Source organism: Pristis pectinata, chromosome 2, assembly GCF_009764475.1.
Source record: "Pristis pectinata isolate sPriPec2 chromosome 2, sPriPec2.1.pri, whole genome shotgun sequence".
Lineage (NCBI taxonomy): Eukaryota > Metazoa > Chordata > Chondrichthyes > Rhinopristiformes > Pristidae > Pristis > Pristis pectinata.
In genome coordinates, this window is record NC_067406.1 from 123,472,049 (window position 1) to 123,489,891 (window position 17,843).

Consider the following 17,843-nt stretch of genomic DNA (forward strand, 5'->3'; position numbering starts at 1 on the left):
TAAAAAGCCAGATTTCCACCTGCTTTTCAGAATGTTCCAGAGTGCTTATACAACTAAGGAAATAGTTTGTATAGTGTTATAGCACACACGGCAGCTAATTTGAACATAGCAAGCTGCTATTAATCTGTTGTAGAACGTAAATAGAGGGATGACTTATCAGGGATTGCTCCCCTAGTAAACCTAGAGTCCTTGTTCTGAGAATTGATGGGAATGCAGTTTAATGTTTTGCCCAAAAGGTGGCATCTCTGCCAGTGCATCACTCTTGGTGCTACAGTGGATTGTCGGCCTAGACTTCTATGCTCGTCTTTAAATTGAGACTTGATTCAGTTGAGAAAGCTACCCATGAAAAACGCATGTAACAGTCCTGTAAATTTTCTCTATACTTGCTATACATATTTTGCATTGTTTTCCAGCTATGATTAGTAGTTCCATCTATCATTATATCCAGTGCAAGAGTTTAAAAATACATTAAAAAAAATTTATTGGATGATTCACACTCGGGGATGAATTTCCGACTTCCAATCATTTGATCTCAACACTTCCTAAGCATTTAAGGTAAGAGCCCTGAGGGATTTCTCATGATGTGTCAATGGGGCACAGGATGAGGTTTGAAGATGGAGGCCTTCAGCAGGTAAGTACTGAAGGGAAAATAGAGAGAAAGCTTCTGCCGATATTTGCCCATGGTATCAGTAGTGACAGGGAGGGAGATACCACTAAGTAATTGCCTCTCAATTTTGCTGCATTTTTCAATGTTTTATCAGCCCCTGGTTACACAGTGCACAAGAGGAGTAGCCCATTCTGCTCCTTGAGTCTGCTCTGCCACTTAGATGATCATCCATGATCATATTATCTTAATACCATGTTCTTGCTCCCTCCCTATATCTTCAATTTGTCCACCTCCTTATCAGTGACTTGGCCGCTACAGTCTGCTGATAGTGAATTCCACAGGTTCACTGCCCTCTGAGTGAAGGTATTTCTCATTTTAAGTCCTAAATCTGCCCAGTAACCTTAACTGTGACTCCTTGTCTGGACATCCCACCTGGGGGAAAACATCCTTTCTACATGCGTCTGTTTAGCCTGTCAGAATTAAGTTTCACTGAGACCCTTTCTCATTCTTGTCAGCATCAAGACAACAACACTGTTTGCATTGGCTAATCTCTCCTACGGTAGTCTTGCCATGCCATGGTGAACTTTTGTTACCCTCCCTCTAGGGCAAATACAGTGGCATGCAAAAGTTTGGGCACCCCTGGTCAAAATTTCTGTTACTGTGAATAGCTAAGCGAGTAAAAGATGACCTGATTTCCAAAAAGCATAAAGTTAAAGATGACACATTTCTTTAATATTTTAAGCAAGATTACTTTTTTATTTCCGTCTTTTACAGTTTCAAAATAACAAAAAAGGAAAAGGGCCCAAAGCAAAAGTTTGGGCTCTCTGCACGGTCAGTACTTAGTAACACCCCCTTTGGTAAGTATCACAGCTTGTAAACGCTTCCTGCAGCCAGCTAAGAGTCTTTCAATTCTTGTTTGGGGGATTTTCACCCATTCTTCCTTGCAAAAGGCTTCTAGTTCTGTGAGATTCTTGGGCCGTCTTGCATGCACTGCTCTTTTGAGATCTATCCACAGATTTTCAGTGATGTTTAGGTCGGGGGACTGCGAGGGCCATGGAGAAACCTTCAGCTTGTGCCTCTTGAGGTAGTCCATTGTGGATTTTGAGGTGTGTTTAGGATCGTTATCCTGTTGTAGAAGCCATCCTCTTTTAAGCTGCAGCTTTTTTGCAAATGGTGTGATGTTTGCTTCCAGAATTTGCTGGTATTTAATTGAATTTATTTGTCCCTCTACCAGTGAAATGTTCCCCGTGCCACTAGCTGCAACACAAGCCCAAAGCATGATCAATCCACCCCCGTGCTTAACAGTTGGAGAGGTGTTCTTTTCATGAAATTCTGCACCCTTTTTTCTCCAAACATACCTTTGCTCATTGCGGCCAATGAGTTCTATTTTAGCTTCTCATCGGTCCACAGGACTTGTTTCCAAAATGCATCAGGCTTGTTTAGATGTTTCTGACGCTGAATTTTGTGGTGGTGACACAGGAAAGGTTTTCTTCTGATGACTCTTCCATGAAGGTCATATTTGTGCAGGTGTCGCTGCACAGTAGAACACTCCAGAGTCTGCTAAATCTTCCTGAAGGTCTTCTGCAGTCAAACGGGGGTTTTGATTTGCCTTTCTAGCAATCCTACGAGCAGTTCTCTCGGTAAGTTTTGGTCTTCCAGACCTCAACTTGACCTCCACCCTTCTTGTTAACTGCCATTTCTTAATTACATTAGGAACTGAGGAAACGACCACCTGAAAATGCTTTGTTATCTTCTTATAGCCTTCTCCTGCTTTGTGGGCATCATTATTTTAATTTTCAGAGTGCTAGGCAGCTGCTTAGAGGAGCCCATGGCTGCTGATTGTTGGGACAAGGTTTGAGGAGTCAGAGTATTTATAAAGCTTTGAAATTTGCATCACCTGGCCTTTCCTAATGATGAACTGTGAACAAGCCATAGCCCTAACAAGCTAAAGAAGGTCTGAAACCTAGGTAAAGGTTATCTGAGAGCTCAAATCTCTTGGGGTGCCCAAGCTTTTGCATGGTGCTCCTTTCCTTTTTTCACTCTAAAATTGTACAGAACAGAAATAATTGCTTAAAATGTTGAAAAGAATGTTTCATCTTTAACTTTTATGACTTTTGGAGATCAGTTCATCTTCTACTCACTTAACTATTCACAGTAACAGAAATTTTGACCAGGGGTGCCCAAACTTTTGCATGCCACTGTATATCCTTTCTTAATACTCCAGGTGTAGTCCCACCAAGGCCCCATATAATTGTAGCAAGACATCCTTGCCCTTATTCTCAACTTCTCTTGCTATAAAGATTAACATACTTTTGCTGCCTTAACAGCTTGCTACATCAGCCTGTTTGCTTTCAGTGACTAGTCTACAAGAATACTCAAGTCTCTTTATCCATCAGCACTTCCCAATCTGACACCATTTAAATAATATGCTACTTTTCTGCTTTCCATCCTCAGGAGGATAACTTCACATTTAACCACATTACAGGCAACCATTTTCCAGGAACCTCGCACCCCAGATTCCTAGAAAATGGTCTATATGGCAATTTTCCTTAACGTGAAGCCACATCATCTGCGCATATGTCAAGAAACGCAAGTTAGAAAAAAAATAAAAGTTGCATTTATTCACATAAATTTAGCAAGTGAATTTTATTCCATCTCTCTAATTTTTGGGTAGTAATTTGTGGATTCCTTAAGGGTGAATTTCCATTACCCAAACAGCTGTAACGTAGGGGTTGCCTGTATGCTGCAGCTGCCACATTTTTGTCCATTTGCTTCATTGTCCGTCACCTTTAAGTCTTGTTGCATATTCCTTGTAATTCACAATCCCACCCAGTGTCATTGGCAAACAGAGAAATATTACGTTTTCCCCTCATCCAAATGATTGATGTTTAGTACAAGCTACTGAGGCCTAAGCATCAATTCCTGTGTTACACCACTAGTTACCACTCGTGCACTGAAAAAGACAAAATTATTCCTGTCTGTCCAGCAATTTTCGATGTATGCCAATAGAATATGCTTTAATTTTATGTGTTACTTTATCAAAGGCTTTCTGAAAATCCAAGTACATCATAGTACATTCCTTTCTGTATGTAATAATCTTTATTTCAGTATGGAAAAGACATCAAAATGGAAATTAACTGTACCATCAACAAATAGCTTCATAAGTGCAGGGGGATAAAAAGAATTTTAATCAAACTTAAAAATAATAGTTGGAACAGATACATTGATCAACGATAATGAAAGTTACCGAATGTGGATATCTTCCAAGCTGGGCAGAGAGTGAAGGGAAATATCATAAGTAGAATATGTTTTATGATTGATAAAAAGATAGTGCACAAAATTTTGACCAAACTCATCCAATCTAAATTGAATGGAACTATTTGCTTACATATTATACTCTGGATTTCTTGTGTGTCCTAGGAATTTGTTGTTGTCCCTGCAAAGATTCAGGGCTAATGTTAAATCATCGTTTTTTCAAATGTTCACCTGTAGAGGTGTTTAATCTCTAACTGTGCTATTTTATTTTATTTTATTTGACTCAATCTCTCCCCCTCCCTCTCTTTTCTGAGGAGGAGGGTGTTATTGGCAAGGATGTTGTTTATTGCCTATCCTTAATATAAGATCCAGGATTTGGACCCAGTGGCACAGTACTTCCAAATGTGGATGGTACACAAGTTGGAGAGGAAACTGCAAGTAATGGTAGTTCCCTGCACCTGTTGCTCTCTTTGTATTAGAGGTTGTATGTTTGGAGGTGCTGTTGAAGAGGCCTAATTGACTACCTGCAGTGCCTTTTGCAGTTGGTGCGCGTGGTGCACGGTGCAGCATTGGTGGTTGGTGTGCCAACCAAGCAGGCTACTTAGTCCAAGATGATGTTGAGTTGCTCGCATGATGTTGGGAGTTGCATGCATCCAGGTAAATGGGAGAGAATTACATCATCTTCCTAGCTCGTGCCTTGCAGATGGCGGTACAGGGTGACAGGAGGTGAGTCACTCACCAAAGAATACTCAGTCTGACTACTTTTGAAGTCACAGTATTTACCTGGTTGAGTTTCTGGTTAATAGTAACCTCCAGGGTGTTTACGGTGGAGGGCTCGGTGATAGTAGAGGGTTATTGTCAGGCACTTGTGGCATGAAAGATACTTGCCACTTATCCATGCTGAGGAGTTGTGAATAGAATTGAATATTGATGAATGTCCCTTTTTTTTGGAAGATCATTGATGAAGGAATTGTCAAGTAGTTGGATCTTTAAACACAACTCTGAGTTCTGTACTGGGGCTGGGATAATTGATCTCCTCCAACTACAATTGTCTTCCTCAATGCAACACATAATTCCAGCTGGGTCAGGCAGCATCTGTGGAGGCCGAGGGATGGTTGACGTTTTGAGTCAAGACCCCACATCAGGACTGAGTGTAGAGGGGAGATGGCCAGTATAAAGACGTGAGAGGGAGGGATGAGGCAGGGGCTGCAGGGTCTCAACCCAAGACATCGACCATCTCTTTGCTCCCTCCTCCTTTGCTGCCTGAGCTGCTGAATTCTTTCAGCACCTGTATTTAGCTCTAGATTACAGCATCTGCAGGCTCTTGTGTCTCCATAACTCCATTGCCAGTTTTTCCCTTTGCTCATTGGTGTAATTTTACCTCGACTCCTTGATGCCACCCTTAGTCATATGGTGCTATTTTGTTAAGAATGGTCAGTCTGACCTCATCCCTGGAATTTAACTTTTTTTGGTCCATGTTTAGACCATGAGTGTAGTGAGGGCTGGATTTGAGTTGTCCTGGTAAAGAATAAATGGCAGTTAATGACAAGTGTTGACACTTGTCATTCATTTTGAGATTAGGATTAGGTTGATTGGTTTTGTCTTGCTTTTTGTTAATATATATTGGACAGTTTTGCATAGTGTGTTGTAATCACACAAACAGTTTGGCCTGAGGCACTGCTAGTTCTGATCTGCAAATCTACAACATATTGTCCAGTTCCTTTGCCTTCACTGTATTCAGTGCTCTTACCCCTTGGATGATGTGGTGTGGAGTTAATTAGATTAGCTCAAGAGTGGTTTCTATCTTGGTGCAGAACTTAGGAGGAAGCAGAGATGGATCATACATTCTGCACTTCTGGCTGAATTCAGAGGTTTTAAATGCTTTTGCCTTGTCTTTAGTATTTGAAGGTTAGGCTTCACCATTTGAGGATGGAGATGTTCTTAATACCTCTAACTCCTGTAGGCTGTTTAACTCTCTATCACCATTCATGATTGTAGAGCTTTGATCTATAGGTTGCAAGTTAACTTAGCTGGCTTTTGCATGCTGTTTAGGCCATGTTGTCTCAATTTTAGGCATGTCTAATCCTGCTCCCAGCATGCTCTTCAAATCTCACTGACCCAATCTCGAGGTCCTGGTTTGGTAAAATGAGGGATATGCTGGGCTGAGATTACAGGTTATGCTGATGATTGCATGTATGGGGGCAGACATCCATTTTGAGTGTCTCATTTGAGAAAATGGAGGCTATCCACGTGATCATAGAGCTCAATCTGCTGGAGGAACTCAGCAGGTTCAGCAGCATCTGTGGGAGGAAAGAAACTGTTGATGGTTTGGGTTGAGGTTTCAACCTGTAACGTTGACAGTTTCTTTCCTCCCACAGGTGCTGCTCGACCCAGAGTTGCTCCAGATTACAGCATCTGCAGTCTCTTTTATGTCTCCATGTGATTAGTCTCTGTTCTGATTACTACTGCAGCTTGGAAGTCAAGATCAAAAAATACTAAATGACAATTCCATTTACCCCACAAGCTTTCAATCCTCCCATGAGTTCTGTCTTGTTTCAACTTTTATACTATTCTATCTACCACGGGCTTCTAATTTCTATCAGGTTCCTCCCATCACTGGCAGGGAGTCAAACTTGCAGGGAAAAAAAAATCAGCCAATCAATCACTGAAAACTGACCTGATTGATTGCTCTCTTTCCTTGTATATACTGATTGTTAAAAACAATGAGGGACCCAGAGCACTCAGTATTAATGCACCACCAGTGCTATTGAGTACAATGAAGTCATTTTAAGAACAAGAAACTCAAAAACATCAAATTCATTAATAGCAGAGTTTGGATTTATTTCATAACAATTTGGAATTACAAGCCTTTGATTAGTTACCAGCTCAAAGCTAAAGCGTTTAGGTCTTATTATTGAGCCTGACAACGTAAAATTTGATTGATTGGTTTCTGTGCATAGTATGTTTGAAAGAAGCCAACTACATGATTACAAGTTCCAGATTGGCATTTTTAAACTTCCTTCACGCATACCTATACATAATTATTGGCACTGACAACAAAAATAAATACCTGCATTTAAGTTAAAATAAATTATCTTTATGTATTCACTGTAATTTAGCCTGGAGTGCAGTAGATTTTCAAACAGACTTATGACTTATCCCTGAATACTGTAATTCAAAGATCCTAAAATGGTGCAATATTATACATTCCATTTTGTGACACAACTGGAGCATTAAATAACTTTGACCATAATGGTAAAAACAGAACAAAATACCTGGCTGTACAATGCAGCAAATGATCATTTACACCTTTCACAACACACAAAACACTGGTTAGACAATTAAAATTTATTGGGTTCAGAACAACACTAAAATTAAGATTTATTAAAAAAATAAATGAAGTTCTTTGTGCTTAAGACACCAGACCTTATCTTGAAGTGCACAGAGTTTGTGAAAAAGTACACAAGGGAAACCTTCAGCCTATTGTATAATAGTGGTCAACATTTTATATTATTGGATTTAGTAAGTTAGGACTGAATATCTGCAACATAGTTATTTCCTGTATCCAGTTCAGATGTTTCAAGTATTTCCAGTAGACTGCCACCACACAAGTCCAAATATCACTATTGGCAGTACCAGCAAAGAAATAAAATTCCCATACTCACTATTTTAGCACAGACATTGAACCTGTTTATTTTTAAAAAAGGCTTGCCACATTGGGTTGAACGACCTTTCAGCTCAGGAACAAGGTTAACAAAAAAAACCTTTCCTGTTAAGAACTTTCCTTGACTGCTGACTACAGGGGTAGTGTATATCTACACTGAATTCCAATAACCTCAATAAACCACCCTTAACTCAAAAAGCAGATGATAGGGAAATGGGAAAACAAATCAGATTTGCAGCAAGTGACAGTGTGCTGTTACCATGCACATAGAATTCGCATTTATTCAGCAGGGAAACAGGCCCTTCAATCCACGCTGACCATTTGTACTAACCCTATAATAATTCCTTTGTTTATTCTTCCCAGATTCTACCACACACTTAGTGGCCAATTATCCTATCAACCTGCATGTCTCTGGTCTGTTGGGGGTGGGGGGAACAAGAGCACCCAGAAGGAAACCCACTCAGTCACAGGAAGAATGTGCAAACTCCACACAGGCAGCAACAGAGGAAGGGAAGAACTGCAGTTAAGCCGTAATAATTGTGTAAAGCAGCAAAGCTAGCCATTTTTATTTTGCACAACCAAAATGCTAACCAAGGATTACGGACTATAAATTAAGACAAATTTAACACCAAGAGTAATGTAATTGCTTTAAAGAAATGGAACTTTACTGGTACTTTAATCAGGGTTTGTAACTGGTTGCACCTGAGAGTGTGGTATTCTCATTTAAATCCTAATCTGAAAAGGGCATCTGTTGGAATTCTTAATACTGCAAAATCAATGATTAAATGAGGGTGTGGATGTGAATGGTGGGCGAGGTGAAAGACTCAACTAATCAACTGATTAAACTTTAATATCACTTCCAGCAACAGGTTGAAATGAGTCATCAATCAAGTTGATCAAGAAAGCTAAATTCACAAACAAGTGACAAATGATCAGAAGGGTAATGAAATGATGGTAACCGATTAGGGCCGATCTGTTCCTCTGTGGGCAAATTGAGTAATCTATTCACAGCAAATGCATGCTGGGAATACCAAATGTAATCCAATGTATGGCAGCTCTCACCAGAGGGTCGTATTTTCCATGTGGTGAAGGGAGGTTCTGATTGCCCATCCTCACTCAACAGTTTATAGGCACTGTTGAGATTGAGACTGGACTTTGTAAATTGTTTGTAAACATCCTCAGTGGGCTCTGCATTAAAGTCTCCGCACACAATAAGGGGAATACCAGTCCCTGTTATGTTTTCCAAGTTCTGAAGCAGGTCACAGCCCTGTGATGAACGGAATCGCTCCCAGCCGCTGCAGGCTTTCAGGTGTGTAACCGCAACACAAAACATTCTGCCGGTTTCAATACACCGGAGGGTTTGTACAATGGCCACTTGATTGGTCTGCAACATCTTGGCCACCAGTCTTAACGTGACACTGTCAATCAATTCAAACCTCTCTCGAAGAAAAAACAAAGCACATCCATCTGGTCCGTTGTTATGTTCTACATCCAAACAAGGAGATGATGGTTTAGGAAAGAAGGTCGAATGATAGCCTAACCCACTGAGAACAGGCTGGAAGGTGTCAAAGTAATGATCCACTTCTTGCAGACACAGGATATCTGGACGGTAGGTCAGAATCTCCTCTAGGATAAGGTATTTACGCTCTGACCAGTTCAAAGCTTCTCTTGGACATTTGATGAAGTTATCCTTCCATTCTCCAAGAGCTGCAGCAGAATTAGAAGAAGTTAAATCAAAATATATCAATGAAATGTAAAGAACACATTTCATTTAATGAACATCAAGGACAGCATAGGAAGAAAAAATAGCATACATATACAATTTGTATTTGGGGCAAAGTGCTGCCAAAATGTTGTAAACATAGGTAGGCCTTTGAGGCAGGACAACAATAAAGTATCAGGGCCACAGCAAAAGGCAATGAATTGACTGGTACAACATTTGAAAAAAAGACATTGTATTTAACAAAAGGGGCATTTTACCCAGATAGTGGCTCAAGCAGGGTATTCTAATGAACTGAAACCCTTCATGCACTTTTTAAAATTTGTGTGCAATATGCGGAGTATTGATCTCCAGTCAATAGTCCTGGTTATTTCACTGGAATAGTTAAAGTGCCTAATGGCTGTCATGGTTTAGGCTTAAATTAGATTTATGTTTGAATTACAACCAGTTAAAATCTAACAACACTCATTTAAAAATCACATTTTAAGTACCACAGCAAAGATGGAGCGTGTGCCTTTTTTATCCACATCATTTGGGCATTCCTGCATTTTTTTTTTAATATTGTCACTGCAGAGCAGAAACAAGCAGAGATTCAGGTCAGCACTGCTCTTTTTGAAACTCACCAGCAAGCCTCTGCTGATGGGTCAACTAATAATACAACAAGGTGGATGCTTTCCACTAACAGTGATTCATTAATTTTAGGGCAAGCTATGGACATCCGGCAAAGACATGGAGCATGGCTCATTTGTAATGTTGCTGCAACTAATGATAGGAATGTCTGTGCTCCTGCTCCCACCCACACACCAATGCAGTAGAAGATCTACAGCTGACTAGAAAAGGCTTGATTCAATTTTTAATGCAAATATTTTTATAAAATGATGCACAGTATGGTCAGAAGTCAGAAATGGTTAAACAGCAGTTGATATTTTACAAATGTTGCAAAGTATTATGCAATAGCCCACAACTTTACTATTGTGGGAGGAAAAGAAAGAGAGAAAGGAGTGAAAATCAGCAGCTCGTAGACATTGCAGTAAAGTTAAGATCAGACTCAGCTTTAGCACCTTCATATGAAATAGCCTTATGGTGTTCATTTTGTAGGCTTAGGCATGAAGAATGGCCCAGTGGGCGAGATTTCAGAGGTTGAGCTGTCCTTAAAGAATCAATCATTTGGTGAGAGGATAGGGGAAGAGCAAAAAAGATCATCTGTACTTCCAGTCCATGTATAGTGTACTACCAACCAGTTGCCTCAGCATCCCTGGGTGAAGGAAATTAAACAACTAGAGTTCACATTCTTGATCACCCTGCTGAAAAATTCATGTGGAGATCAGGCAAAAAAGAGATCAGAAAACCACCATTTTCAAATTGCTTCCTACAGGACAGACCTTGTGCTAGAATGTTCCATTGAAGGACTTTGATCGGACGACAGTCACCAGCATTTTTACTTTTCTTTAGATGGAGAAAATCCCGCTGAAGTCTGGGTGGTCGGTTTTCAAGGACCCTCTGACATTCTTTGAGGAGGTCATTTGGGTCTGTTGGATCGACTGGTTCCAAGCCCGTCTCTACAACATACTCCTCCTGTGACTGTGGAATACCATTATCAGTTATAGTTGGAGCCAGAGTACTGTACAATCTGGTGGCACTGGTTCCCATGGAGCACACTAAGGGAGGAGGAAAGAAAAATGACAATGTTATATACCTGAAGCACCCAATCTCTTATACCTTATATATAGAATACAGTTTAATATTTTGTACGACTATGATCTTATTGTCCAGCACACCCAGGTCCAAGGGACCTTATGGGCTACTATTACTTGCACTTTTTATGCCTTTATAAATTTTGCATTTACTTTTGGGTTTCAAGAGACCAAATCATATCAGCGTCGAGAGGAGTTTCCTCTGCTGAAGATACTGACACTTGTTGGCAGCTCACCTCAACTAGGTAGGTATTTTTAATATGCTAGGGCTATGAGTTTAGATGGGTTCCACAGACAAAGCAGATTATATCATTATTCAACATCACATGTACAGGGAAGAACACAAGTGGATGAGTTTCCTTTCCCCTTGCCAATGGACACCAAGGTCAACCGTAGCAATGACCTAACAGCTGTTCAACTGTTGCTATTCTGGCATTTTCTCTGCTTGAAATGTAACAATTGTCCCTGGAGGAAATAACTCACTCAAGGAGCTGCCTCAAACATAAAGACAGCACTACATTTTGCTTCTCCTGTTTAGCAAACCACATGAGTGGGGTCAATATGACTGCCTTAAATCTCAACATTGTCTTTAACTAAGATAATAATTGCATTAGGCTACGATTCATTTATGTATTGTAGCACTGTACTGAAACAATGCAGTGAAATCCACCATTCACATTGGTACCCCAGTTATCTTCAGAAACTGCAGTGTCCCCATACTTGGAACAGGGGATAAGGGGGAAAGGAAATAAGCACTGCAGAGAATCAGTTCTCGTTTCAGAACTATTTTCCACTTCAGGGACTAAGCCCAATTCTGTGAACGTACCCAAGTACTGTACTTATTGACTAAACTCCCACAAGGGAATTTGAGAAATTCAGTCACTGCAGTTAGGTCCACCATCGGGAGTGTTCTCCAAGTCCCTGAAGGTTTTTGTGGTGGAAGAACTACCCCAGCAGTGTAGGCAAACTTCCTCAACTGTTACAGGCATAGTGTTTGCATAGGTTTTGAAAGGGATAGGAGCTTGGATACTTTCTTTGGGTAATCCATTGTGGAAGGTTCATGGTTTGCTGACCTTATCCCAAAAGGCAAACCCTTCATTTTTCAGTTACTTAAAACATGCATGGTAGACAAAGCAACTTAGCACATGAGCAGCTTGGAGGGCCTGAGTAAGATCCTGTGTTTTCAGACACAGACATTTAGTCTAATAGGTTTCTCACAGCTAATCCTATTCAGTTGCAATACCTCATTTACTATCACCAAATCAGCAAGAGAATGTCAAAATATCTCCACTAAACGGGGCAAATTCTGAAAATGGAGGTGGGAGTATTGAAAAGCCCACTTCACTACAATCTCTGCAGGGAGCTACGCTGACAGACTGCTCTACTAAAATGTAGTGGAACTGAGCTGTGATGTGATTATCACAATGAATGATTCCCTGAAGTTAACAAGGAACGGTCAACAGATTTGGACTGTAACATGAAAACATCAAAGTTCAAATCCCCTACAAGATTTTTGCAATGATAATTATAAATCCTTCACAGAGAAACTGCACCAAGTTTGACATTATTGTACTAAGTGCTAAATCTCTTAGCTTTCATGTTGAAAGTTAATTCTCAGCTAAAGTCTGAGCACACATGAATGGGAAGCAGCTCAATCCAGTAATTCTTGGCATAAAGTGTTGACAAATAGGTACAGGTTCTTAATACAAAGCCTTATTAATAAATATCCAGAAATGTATATGTTGATAAAGGATGTAAAGGAATGTTTTGAAATGACCCATGCAATAAAGAATATGTGTTTCTAGAAGCCCTTTATAAAGAATCTCATTAATGTTGCTAGAAAAATTGGAACAAAATTAATATTGTGGAAGCTACACATCATTTGGGCTAAAATTGGAAATGGTGTAACCCAGTGTTAGCCTGACTTTCTTTTCCCCCTCCAATATGTAATACCAATTTGGAGTTGGTTTTAGGGAAGGTAATCATTTTCTGATCCTCTTATAGTTAGAGGCACAATGTTGGAGGACTGGAAGACTTTCAACATGATACTATTGTTTATAAAGGATGAAAGGAATACAATGCGTAATTACAGGTTAGTCAGCCTAACTGTGTGGGAAAGTTATTGGGGAAAAAAATTGAGGGACTGGTTAAATTGTTATTATGTGCATTTATGTTAGTGTGTGCAATCAGGTGAGAGAGGTATGATTAAAATTTCACAGATGTTTTTGATGGTGAGGAAGAAAATATACAATAAACGTACGTTTATTGAGAAACTTAGAACAGAAGGACCACTACGTTCTGGTCCTCAGATCACTGAAGTTATCTAGGCAGGAAGATTACAGAAAGACTACAGTTTCTATAAACACATGGTGACTAGATGCTTTCCTTTATTGGTTCAGGCAGTAAGGATAAGAGCAGAAGAGTCAAGCTACAACTGTACAAGTCACCGGATCACCAATAAAGTTCTCTGACCTGTTCTTGTCACCACATTATCGGAAAAAGGATGAAGGAGGAACTGACGAATTGGTCTTTTTTTTAAGGGGTGGCAGGTTAAGCTGGTGTTGTTTTTCTTTATCAGGAGGCCAGACATTCAGTTAATAAGTATAAAATTATGAGGGAGCTAGAGAATAGGAAAAGTTCCTGTTGGTGGAACAACCAGTAACCAGGAGGAAAACCAGGTTACAAATATTATGTCAGTATCCCTTTCAGGAACCTCAACTTTTCACGGAACGTTTTCACGCACTGAAGAGTGTTGGATTAGTCTTGTAACACAGGAAATGACAAGCTGAAGAGCTTCCTACTCTGTTGTAAACTTCTATAGTTCAAAATAGTCTATCAAATATTCCACTCTCTTGCATGGATGGGGATTTACTGGTTCATAACACTCCTTCTGTTACTACAACCATGACCAGCTAATTTGACACTGACCAAAAACTAAATACGGAATCCTTCAATACCCAACAATTGAGTGTTTTTTTTAATAAAACTGTCAACTGTAAAGGTATCCACGATTTTATTTTCTGGGCATTTTGTTTTGTGTATTAGCTGTACTTGTGACAAAACTTAATGTCCTTAAATTTAAATGGTACATTATTTCTAAGCTATGAAAATCTTAGAATTTGGCTTTGAAATTGAACATAGATTGTAATTGACAGCTTCTGACCTACAGCTTTTTTGATACCAAATCCCAATGAAGATGTAAACACGTACGAGAGTTGTGCCTAACCAGCCTAGTTTTGGTCCTGATAACTTTGTTTTAAACTAGCACTGTACTCCCTCAAAGAACAGGAAGCTCTTTCATGGGAAAGGCAATTAAGGAAAGCACAAAGGTGAACCAGTCTCTGGATCCTACATGACCTGCTAGAGAAGGGATGTAGTATATGCAGAGCAAATTTGGGTATATGCAGAGCAAATGTTGAAATACCAGCATTTTTCCAGATCCAGTACACTGTTTCCTGCAAGACTGCCATCAGCATGTTTTGGAATTCTGGGCAGAGGTTGCCGAGTGCTAATATGCAGTATAAATTCTGCACAATAATTTGCCTTTACATTACATAACCCAGAAATCCAGATGCAAGGGAATTTGTTCATTTAAACTATAAATTTCATTACCACCATTTGATTATCAACTGCATGTAATTGAAAGCCAACCTATTCTTGGACCCTGTTAATAATGCTTCATAATGAAAGCCACTCCCCATGCAAGTAATCAGAAAAGGAAAATATATATTGAAAAATGTAATCACCAGGCTTATTGCTCATCATATGATTTAATCACTTCAAGCAACAGTAATATCAGAGAACAGCATTTCCTTGCCCTGTCAACCACTCCCACCTCACTTAGTAATAACATTCAGGAATACAGTTAATGCCCAAGTGCAAACTGCACCAGCACAGACAGCAGGTTGGATGGTCTGTCTGACAACAAAAGGAAATAAAAACACAGAATGATCAAAGATGGAAGGCTCCACATTAGAGATTTAGCTTCAAAGACAAACTGTACAAGGACATAATCAGTGGAGCTGCTCCATCTAGTGGTGATTCATTGTGCAGAACAGAGACCCAAACGTTGGATCGCTCACTACAAAAAAAATAAAAACAGTCAGTATGTAAATATTTCTAGGGCACAAAGTGCACGTTTTGGACATTACGCACAGGTCATTACATGGTAGCAGGAAAGGTAGGGACACTGAATCAAGCAATAAGGACAATTTAAGGCATACCTATTCCATGACCAACATCTTTAGTGATACATTTATTAGTGTATTAATTATTCATTGCCTGCTACGTTACATAGCACTAATTCTATTCTCATTTCAGTGCATGAACAAAATCAAGGCTTTCATTGCCAGTTTTAAATTCTATCCCTTTCTTTCGCAACTGCAGCTCCCCAACCCTCACCAGGGTGAACAAAATTAGTTCTGTTCCATTTAGCCAATACAATGATGATGTAATGCATTTATTTCATGCCATTTCCTTTAATCTAACTTAGCAAGAATACAGCACTGCAACCATGGGACCTGAAGTGAATTTCACTACATTTTCAACCTGCCAACAACAGAATTCCTCTGTAACCATGAAATGCATTTTAAATCTGATGGAGAACAGCTAACTGAACATATCACCTATTTAAACAAGTTTTATTAACTAAAACAAGCGCATATATTTGGAAAATTAATACCTACCCCAATGAAATTAGCACAAGGTATTTCAGGCATCATTATTTTGATACCTTCATGTAAAAAATACATCATTACTGCAATCAGTACTCTATGGGGTCTAGAGCTGGTGAAAGCAATGTTCATATCCTACAGAAATGCATGCTTAAAGCATCAAGAAATATGCATAACTTATTTAAGCAACAAACCTCTTTCATTCACCCGCCACTGCCCCCCCAACCCCCCACTGAAATGTTGAAGTTAAAGTATTCTGGAATTGTGCAAAAATATGTTGCCAAACCTTTGGTTTGTAAGTTGAGTTTTACACCCTTCCCCATAGAGCACGTGGCACTCTAATAGGTGAAAAAAACTTTGTGCTCTGCACGTTTTTTGCCTTAACAAGTTAGATGGACAAAACATCAGCTCCTCCAGTTTCGTATTCCATTTACCCCATATAACAAAATACAGTATTTCCAAAAGTATTGGTATTGCTTTATTATTGTCACTTGTACCGAGGTACAGTGAAAAGCTTGTCTTGCATACCAATCGTACAGGTCAATTCATTACACAGTGCAGTTACAGTGATTTAGTATAGAGTCCATTGATGTAGTACAGGTAAAAATAATAACAGTACAGAGTAAAGTGTCACAGCTACAGAGAAAGTGCAGTGCAATAAGGTGCAAGGTCACAACAAAGTAGATCATGAGGTCAGAGTCCATCTCATTGTATAAGGGAACTGTTCCAATAGTCTTATCACAGTGGGGTAGAAGCTGTCCTTAAGTCTGGTGGTACGTGCCTTCTGGCTCCTGTATCTTCTACCCGATGGAAGAGGAGAGAAGAGAGAATGTCCCGGGTGGATGGAGTCTTTGATTATGCTGGCTGCTACACCAAGACAACGAGAGGTGAAGTACACGTGCTCCCTGAGTTATGAATGACCTGACTTATGGAAATTTGACTTTACATTAATTCTCCCATAAACTTAAAGCATTTTCAAGCTAGTAATAATAACATTTAATAGTATTCATTAATAACAGGATACAGTATATAGTCCATTAATTAGGGGATTATTGAATGAAATTATAGCAAGTGTATACACAGGCTGTCCTCAGGTAATGAATGGGTTCCGTTTTTACGGACGTCCACAAGTCAATTTTGTCCGCAATTCATAAAATACACAAAAATCACTTGATAGGGTAACCATAACTCCACAGTATTGTGATGAATGGCATCAAAAGCACACAAGACTGATAAGAACAGTTTGTAAAAGGTGAGAAAAAGGAAACCAGTTTTGTCATTGGTAGAAATGGATCTATGCAAGTCTATTGGACTTGAATTTAATATTAAGGAGGCTCACTCAAGTGTACATACGTCCATAGGTCTGGTGTCCGTAACCCAGGGACAGCCTATATAGTAATACAATATCGAAAATGAGCTTTTCTGACTTATGGAGAAATCGCCTTACAGTTTCCAAGAACTGAATCCTGACATAACCCCTGGACTGCCTGTAGACAAAACATTTTCACAAGTAATACGATGAAATTATATTTGTAACAGTATTACTGCACCATTCTAGAACCACCTCTCATTTTCAATTTGTCAAACATTCTAAATCAAGGATCTATGACTGAAATTAAGAGCAATTATTGATACCACTGCTAGAGGTGATGAGTTGAAGGTGGAACACAAGGCAGGACTCAGGGCAAGCAATTTATTTTACATCAATCTTCATTCAGCCGACAGCAAGCCCTTTTATGGAGTCTATTTGAAAAGAATCCCCATTATAGCAAATGGAATTTGGATCTAAACTGCATAAACTTCTCTTAATAAAAGCTTGCTGGAATAATCACAAAATGCTTACTCCAAAGTTTTTTCAACAATGACCACCCTCCCAACTTTGTGACTTTTGAGGTGTAACAACCATAGAAATAACCCAGATTATACTAAGGGAGGGAAAAGACCCAGTTCTAGTCTATCTGAAATTAAACAAGCAAAGCCAAATGGATTCATGAGTTTCTTCAAATACAAAAATCCATTATGATCCTGATTTACACATTAACAGCACATTGTCTTACTCATCCAAATTTAAGTTGTTCAACTAATTGCATGCTGCTATAATGGGAGTGATACTGATCATAGGATTCCATGAAATGAGTCAAAAGAATTGTATGACTCTCTATAATTATACTTACCTTTGTAATTCTTATGCAATAACTCAGTTCCTCGTCAGTACAGCATACATCAGTTG

At 39.3% G+C, this 17,843-nt stretch overlaps 1 protein-coding gene across 11 annotated transcripts in view; it reads right to left on the reverse strand.

Annotated features, from left to right (window-relative positions):
• Positions 1 to 6,678: 6,678 nt before the first annotated feature.
• The window catches only part of LOC127567504 (nocturnin-like), a 463,180-nt gene continuing 452,015 nt past the window's right edge, over positions 6,679 to 17,843 (reverse strand). For all 11 annotated transcript variants that reach the window (XM_052010472.1, XM_052010479.1, XM_052010477.1 and 8 more), the window contains 2 exons: positions 10,629 to 10,904; positions 6,679 to 9,233 (listed from right to left, as the gene is read on the reverse strand). In XM_052010472.1, the coding sequence (XP_051866432.1) occupies positions 8,410 to 9,233; positions 10,629 to 10,904 (1,100 nt within the window). In that variant the 3' untranslated portion in view covers positions 6,679 to 8,409. The remainder of the gene's footprint in view (positions 9,234 to 10,628; positions 10,905 to 17,843) is intronic.